This window comes from Triticum aestivum, chromosome 1B, assembly GCF_018294505.1.
Source record: "Triticum aestivum cultivar Chinese Spring chromosome 1B, IWGSC CS RefSeq v2.1, whole genome shotgun sequence".
Classification (NCBI taxonomy): Eukaryota; Viridiplantae; Streptophyta; class Magnoliopsida; order Poales; family Poaceae; genus Triticum; species Triticum aestivum.
The window spans coordinates 396,679,042-396,687,432 of NC_057795.1; the positions used below are offsets into that span (position 1 = coordinate 396,679,042).

The 8,391-nt window shown below is 43.9% G+C and overlaps 1 protein-coding gene across 2 annotated transcripts; it reads right to left on the bottom strand.

The window, feature by feature from the left end:
* Positions 1 to 560: 560 nt before the first annotated feature.
* Positions 561 to 7,442, bottom strand: LOC123127129 (uncharacterized). 2 transcript variants are annotated; one of them, XM_044546757.1, is made up of 8 exons: positions 6,971 to 7,442; positions 5,892 to 6,635; positions 5,035 to 5,206; positions 4,049 to 4,404; positions 3,605 to 3,932; positions 3,241 to 3,496; positions 3,009 to 3,159; positions 561 to 2,431 (listed from the first exon to the last, which is right to left on the bottom strand). In XM_044546757.1, exons 1-8 carry the CDS (start codon positions 7,208 to 7,210, stop codon positions 797 to 799), a joined length of 3,882 nt encoding a protein of 1,293 aa, XP_044402692.1. In that variant the 5' UTR covers positions 7,211 to 7,442; the 3' UTR covers positions 561 to 796. The 2 variants fall into 2 exon arrangements, with proteins under 2 accessions (XP_044402692.1, XP_044402691.1); XM_044546756.1 differs by having other exon boundaries at positions 4,049 to 5,206.
* Positions 7,443 to 8,391: the final 949 nt, after the last annotated feature.

The window sequence follows — 8,391 nt, forward strand, 5'->3', positions numbered from 1 at the left end:
GTTTTAAGGGTTGGAGTTGCAGCAATATTCCGTTATAAGGGTTGAGTTTGAGGGTTCTAGTCTTTGTCCCTGTTTTTCAACCATTAAAAATACCAAAAAATGCCAGTTCTCAACCCTTAAACTGGTTTGAGGGTACTACTAGTGATGCTCTAAAGTGGCATTAGAGTCTGGCACGCCATCAGCGACCCGACGAAATGCCCACAGCCAACTCTTTTTTTTTCGAAACGGACCCACAGCCAACTCTGGAGCGCGAATAAAGTAGAGAGACTGGAAGGCTGTCTACCCGCTGTGCCGTGCCAAAGTCCGCTGGTTCCCAGCGACAACGCTGGACCTTGGCCACGCCAGCCGCCGCACGGTTTTCCCTTGCAGAGCTTACACGCCGGTACCATAGCGGCAGCGGCGGGCTGCGCGCCTGCGCCTAAGCAGCCCGTCCACTTGAGTTGAGCCGCCCGGAAAAGATGGCTGATTACAGCCAGTCAGCCCGACAACCTCCACTCCCAAACCAGCTGAAGCCTGAAACAGCATCAACAGAACAGCAGTATGTCACAAGTCACATGACATGGTCCGCCCTGAAACTCAGTCACCCTGTTATTTCTCCGGCTCCAAACAAAAACTCAAGTAGGTTTCCGGACTGCCCACCACAGCCATCAAAATATCTATCTACACAAACAATCAAGCTGCATGTTTATACTGGTTATCCTTTTGGCGATATAGATGAGAAGGGAAGATGATATGACTAGCCTATACACAGAAAAAAATATAGGACAGGCAGCATATATCAAACTTCAGAGTCTATCTAGCTATCTGCTTCTACGCTCTCCAGTGATATGTTAATGTCAGGTATAACGGTTGCTTCTGCTTCGCACGAGTCTATGTCCATGCGTCCCAGCTCAGGCACAGGCGGTTGGAGGGTAGCGGCTTCCTCTGACTGACAATGCGGTTCATCTAAACTTTCTGGGCTTGCTTCTGTGTTGTCCTGCCGGGATGAAACCGGCAATTCTGCTTCACACTCATCTTGTTTCATCTCAGGCTGATCAGGAGCAGGCAGTTCAAGTGGTATGTTAATGTCAGGTATAATGGTTGCTTCTGCTTCGCACGAGTCTATATCCATGCGTCCCAGCTCAGGAACAGGCAGTTGGGGGCTAGCGGCTCCAGAACAGGTGTCCTCTGACTGACAGTGCGGTTCATCTAAACTTTCGGGGCTTGCTTCTGTGTTGTCCTGGCGGGATGAAACTGGCGGTTCTGCTTCACACTCCTCTCGTTTCATCTCAGGCTGATCAGGAGCAGGCAATTCATAGGGAGCGGCTCCGGCACTGGTATCCTGCAGTTTACCATGCGGTTGATCTGAACTTTCGGGCCTCACTAGTGTGTTGTCCTGCCGGGGTGAATATGATGATTCTGGTTTACATCCCTCTCGTTCAGGCTGCTCAGGAACTGCAAGTCTGTGGGATGCAGCTCCAGAGCTGCCATCCTGCGCTTCACAGTGAGGTTCATCTGCACTCTCGACAGCAAGTCTTATTTTTAAGTTGTCTTGGTGAGGTGAATCTGACGCTTCTGCCTTGCGCCAGTCTCTTTTCACCCCTCGTTGCTCAGCAACTGGCAAATCATGGGACACAGCTTCAGAACTGCTATTCTGCCCCCAACAATGAGGTTCTTTCATCCGATTGTTATTGGCATGCTCATGCCGGACACCCCTAGTTGCTCTCTCATGAAATGAAGGCACGTCTCTACCTCGGCCACCAACTCCCTGGTGGGGTGCTTGCCCCCTGTATGTGTATGGTGCTCTTCGTGGATGATTACCTAGCCGCTTCTCTTTGTTCATACTCCAAAGGTGAGGATCAGCATTTCCATATGAACTGAACCTTCTTTGCGAAGAAGCTGGCCATAACGGATAACCAGTCCTGTTCTGAAAGTCCCTGTTGCAGTGATCTCCTGAATGTTGCTGCCATGCACCAAGAATACTAGTTTGGTTGTGTGATTCTGTCCTCCGAACTGATCCAGGAGTAAACCTGCCATTGGCTGTTCGAGAAGTACTGCACAAGGGTTCTTGATCAGTTCTGCTATGATAGTGCTGCTCGGGATGCCGCTCAACATGTCCTCTAAACCCTTCAGGAGCACCATGTTTGTCACAGGAAGGTCTGTACCTGTTGGGCCAGTATTGATCAACAGGGATACCTCGTGATTGATTATTGTAGTCACCACCATAAAAGGTTCTTCTGTGCTGCTGAAAGTGTGTTCTGTGAATGTCCTCTCTAGAAGGTACAAAAATAGGTCTGTTTGGGTGACAAGAATTTGGTCGCAAATCATGGCCGTTTGGTTGCCAATTATTTATGCTCCGTGCACCACCAGAACCTGGAAGCTGACTCTGTCTTATCCTTGCCCTTAATAACCATGATGACACTCCAGCTGCATCAATTGTGCGGCCATTTCTCTGATGAACAAAAAAAAGAACTACTGTAAGTATATTTGGAAGAATAGAGGTTTGAAAGACAAGTTTTCTCATCCTCAAAATCTTTTTACGGTCTAGAATACAGGAGATTATGAAGGATACTTCTGCTGAATAACACAATGTGACTGAACACTGGATCAGAGACAATAAATTAGTTAGCACTTAGCATATCCATCCTAGTTCAAGCTTTCATACATGCTAAATTACATTTCCTTTTCCTAATTTGGGTTATTTTAGGAAATTGGGTTCCCCCGAACCGTGGCAGAGCAGTGTTGTAACAAGATTAGCGGTAGGCGCCATTGGCACCACTCTGTAGGGCCCACATGGCGCCAGTGCTCCGCCAAGAGCATCAAGTCACTGACGCTCATTATGCCTTTACATTTGCATAGCAATTGCCTGTCTGTCCTCAAATGAGTAGCCATAAGGAGTAATGGACAAAGAATGCGGCTTAAAGGATGTAGTAAGAAGCTGTAGATTTAACTCCATGTGATTTGCGTTGGAGGGAAACCATCACACACTGTTAGGCAAGATAAACATGTATATATCACAAGGGCATTACCTTGATTGCAAGCCTCATTGTTTCTGCTAAATGCTTGTCCTTGAGAGCATCAAAGAAACATCCACGTTTTTTCGAATCATTGACTAATTCTGCCCATACTGAATTGCTTGCAAGCAAAGTGGCTCCATTTCCAAGGATCCAAAGGCAGTGCCTGTGGCAAAAATACAGAGATATGTAAATGAAAATGCAGTGTAAACTAATTCTTGAATATCACCAAATTAAGAAATCTTACTTTGCTCTTGTCAAAGCCACATTAATTCTTCCAGCATCAGAGAGAAAACCTACTTTCCCATCTTTGTTGGACCTAACTGTTGAAATTAATATTATGTCTTCCTCACCACCTTGAAATCCATCGATAGATTTTACTGTAACAGACAGAAACTCATGTTTCTCAAACTTTCTTCCAATTATTTCTTGCATTGCCATCACTTGGGCAGTATACGGAGATATTACACCAACACTGGTTCTTTGCCTCTTCTCCCAGCATTCTACAGTAGTTTTATAGAGACAGTAATTAGCTTTATTCAAATCATGAAGCTTAGCAGTAACTTATTTTCATCCAACATGACATGTGATAGGTGAAGATTTGGGTATACCTTTCGCAAGTCTTTCAATGATATTGGCTGCTACAGCAACCTCAATCATATTTTTTGAACTCTGGCCAAGGTCATCAAGCATTTCCATATCATTTTCAATGTGAATGAATGAATAAGCACCATAAATACTTCCAGAGAGATAATTCTTGGTATAATCTTTCTGTTTGACACTGGGACCATCCAAAATTCGGTTACCATAAAAGTTGGCATTCGGAAATTTATTAATGCAAGGGTGCATTCTATATTGTACTTCCAGCAAGTGCTTGGTGTAACCCATTGTACACAATCTCTCGTAGAGGCTTCGTCCAAAGTCGGCATCTTTAGCAATCTAGCAAGTAGCAGTAAGTAGAAAGTGTCAGCAACTAAGGAAGTCTGGAAATAATTATCAGTAACATATGCGATGATAACAGAATATGACACACATTCTTATAAACAAAAGCATACCTTGCTCTTTACCAATGATGATAGCTGGTTTTCATCCCCAATTAGTAAAACATGTTCTATTCCTGGAAGCAAGAGAGGAACCAGCGATTCAGATTCTTTTAGCTGTGCTGCCTCGTCAATAACCAAGATGCTTATAGGCATCACACCTTGCAGCCTGAACAACTCAAACGAACCAGAAGCAGTGCAAAATATGAGTTTTGCTTGCTTCAAACACAAGTCCCTGATCGAAGATTCATTCTCTTCACAAGGAAACCACATTTTTGAAAGATCCATCAGGGTTTTAATACATATAGAGTTTATCTCCGAAGGGTTATCTAGAGAGATGTCATGGTCAGGAAGATCCTCGGTTGCATCATCTGTCAGGTCATGATGACCAATAGAAGGGTCAGAAAGTTCATCAGAGGGCTTGAAGATTGTAAAAAGATAATCATCAGAGAGATCATCTGCACAGAATAACTGCTGCACTTTATTGACCAAACTTTTCACAAACATCATCTTGTCAAAGTTCTTGCCTAGGGTATTCGCTGGAAGATGGTCGAAGAATGTATCAATACAAGCTACCAATTCTTTTGCTAAACTGCTGAAGTTACTTGTAAAATACTTCTTAAAAGTAGGGCTGCATTCGTCGCTGCTTGCTTGTATATCTAGGGACAGTTTGTACCTAGAAGTGCAATGTTTTAGGAATTTTAGGACAGAATCCACGCAATGCTTCCACCCAACTTCTCGGTTAAAGCACCTCAGCAACTTCCTGACACGATCATCCAAATATATTTTTGACAACTCATTGCCAATGTGCAGACGGTCCTTGTTGCCATATAAAATGATGTCACCAAAGGAGTAATGATGGCTTAGAGAGAAGTCCTCAATCAACCCAATAAGACGAGAAGCTATTTGCAAGACAGCCATGTTGGTTGGAGCACATGCAAGAATTCTCTGTTTCTTCATCAGAAGCATGTGTAACGTTACTGCAAGTGTTGTAGTTTTACCTGTGCCAGGCGGGCCCCAAACTAGCCCCACAGAAGATCTATGACAACAATTACTTGCTGAAATACAACTTGCTATTGCATCAAGCTGTGAGACATTCAGCTTAAAATTGCAGAGATCATCCTTAATTTCCTCATGTGATTTATTGCTGCAGTAGTTACAATGTCTAATAGCCTGCAGCGTCAATATGAAAGAAACAAAATCAGCATGGAATACAGAATGCAAAAGGACACAACAGTTGCATAGAGGGACTATGTAAACAAAGGAGAGGAATGTGGAATAGAAAGACAAAGCATACATCACATTCAACTTTTACAATAAGAACATCTCTACCTACTTAAGTAAAACAGATAATGCAAATGAAGGCCGTGACATTAAGTTAAATGGCGGCAACGTAATGATAGGGATGAGATACAATAAGTCAGAACATGTACAGCTAAACCAGACAGCAACCAAACAACATTAAGAAGATGACACTGACCATACTGCATGACCTGGAAAGTAATCTTTTACAAATTCTGATATCCATATATCATATATCATATATCAATTATTCGACAAGATTATGCAAATTTATGAGTACTGTAACACAAAGGCTCCACATTTAGTTAAATAGCATGTAAGTGAATACACACATTCTTCCATTGCAAAAAAATATATTAAGATTAACTAGTAACAAAGTATGCAGTTCATTCACATGGTATAAAATATATGGAACTTGATGATCCTTAGGTACCTCCAAACGCGTACATATTATCACATGAATATACCATATGCATTTTGTACATGCCAAAGCAGTTTAATTGCCTGAGCAGTGCAAATTGATAATGGGAGGAAACACTGAAACTGAAAGACTTACATTATTGTTTTTGCCCAGCATGTTCAGAATGACTTTTGTATCCATTGTCAGACCCCTTCGGAGCACAACCCAAACACGATCATATGTTACCATATTAGTTAGATGCATAGCATAGAAGGACCATCGTCTTGACGAATTTCCACACATCCCTGTTTCATTTAGTTCCTTCAGATCACTACACTTTTCAAGGGGCTTTCTACCTTTTGGTGGTTCTTTTCTGATTTCTTCATTGATAGATGAGTTTTTGGATTTCAGAGCCATTGCTTCTTGATCCAGTATCTCCCATGACTTATCCAACTCTTCGGTGTACAACTTCTCATACTTGTTAACACCCATTTGCTGCCGTTCATCTCCATCAGCCCCAGTCTCCATCCATCGTGATGCCTTGACGGTGATCTTATTGCCCTGGACCTTATTAATCCATACGATGACACAGGATTTGGACTGTTTGAGAATATCGGATTTATTTGCTGGTCTTGTTTCTGAAATAAGTAGCACATCTGCTGCTTTCGGCCTATATCCATCAGTCCCAGAACCAGACACCCCCATCCATCTGTCGAGCTTGATCTCATACAGTCCTTTCCCCTTTTTCACTGCATTGACTGATAGCAGTTTTGCATATGGAGCTCCAGAGATGTCCTCCATGCTTGAAGACATATCATCCCGGACCTCCTCTAAAAGTGGCCCGAAAAACGATGTCATGTACTGCTCCATGCTGTTAAATGTCTCTGGGATCTTGGACACCTGTAATGACATTTCATTCCATGAATCCATACTGTGCGTTGTTTTTTTTGGCGATTGGCAAAAACACCGTTCATATAACTAATAAACAGCATAGCAACTAGGCTTCCTTTGTTATGGCACTTAAGCATTTTGATTTCTCACAGTTCTATTGCAGATTTTCCATTCGTAGGGCATAAAATGAATGTGCTTCTATGCTCCCCTAAAAAAAAAGGAGAACTCTACTACTAAAATGTTTCTTCAGATCCACGCGGAGGTTAGGGTTCATCACTCGCAACCCACACCAAGTAAGCCAGACAGCAAATCGAGAGGAAGGGGGGGTTAGGGCTCGTCGTTACCTTGTCGCGGAGTAGGTCCTTGTTGAGGATTTGGTCCACCGACCACGAGAGAACCACCTCGGAGAGGCCCTGGCTCCGCCACTGCCACAGCGAGTCGCCGGAGGAGGCCGGCGTCGGCGTGGGCTGCTGAGGGTCGTCGTCGCCGCCGTCGTCGAAGGCGCGGGAGGACTCGGCGGGATCGTCGTCGCGCATCCGGTCACCCGGGTCGCCGCCGCTGCCGGCGTCGTTAGGTCGCCGCATTTCGCCGCGGCGTCGACTGCGAGGCGGAGGCCGGCTCGCTGCGATGATATTTTGGGGGATTAAATCCTAGGTGTAGTGACTTCTAGCTTCTGAAATCTGACTTTTCTGATTGGTTGCTGCATTCTGGGATGGATTGTGCCCGTCTGTCGGACTGCAATCTCGTTGTTGTTTCGGTTGTAGCAGATTTTCTTGTCCTAGGCGGTGGGCTTTGGGCCAGTTCTTGTTGGCTTCGAGGCGTGCTGACTTTCGGTTGGGTAGGTTAGCTTTCCTACCTAGCCCAGGCCGGCCATCCCTAAATTCTTCACACCAAATGTGCTGTCCTAAAGCCATCCCTAAATTCTTCACACAAAATGGACTATATCCTAGAAGCAACTTTCGCAGAGTCGCGATATCTGCGACCTTCAAAACATGCATGAAGGGTGTTTCATAAATTTTTGAAGGCTATGGAGGCGACGCTCAAACTCGGAGTCGTTATAACGCAGTTTTCATAATCTTTCTCCTTTTTTGTTGTATCAACTCAATACTCTCTCTCGAAACAAGGTTTCGCCCCGCTATATTAATATAGCAACCATCCAATACAACTGCGAGACCATCGCTGGGGCAAACAACACGTCCAAATCCAAAAGAGAAAACAAGAGAATCAAATGCCAACAGCGCCAAATCGACGAAAGCGGCGATTTTCCCCAACCAATACGTCCTCCGAAAGATTCTCACCACCCTCATACGCGTTCGAATTGTCGTGCACCAAGCAACACCTTCAAGAAGGACTACGACGACGACGCTACTGCTGTCCAGACTGATCCTAGGAATATCTGATTTTGTTTCGGAGGTTATAAAGAAAAATCTTATGTCTGTTGAAAGATCGTGGATGTCGCCTAGAGGGGGTGAATAGGCGCTTTAAAATAATTACGGTTTAGACTTGAACAAATATGGAATAAAACTAGCATTTAATTTGTCAAGCACAAAACCTAAAACGACTATACTCATCTATGTGCACCGATAACTTATGCTAAGCAAGATAAACAACTAAGTGATAACAAGATATATAACATGAAACACTATGGCGATCACAAAATAAAGTGCATAACTAAAGTGCTCCAAATGCACCAAATGCAATGGCAAGGGCACATAGAGTGTCCAAGTCCTTCTCTCCCAAACCCCATCACAACAACTAATGCTAT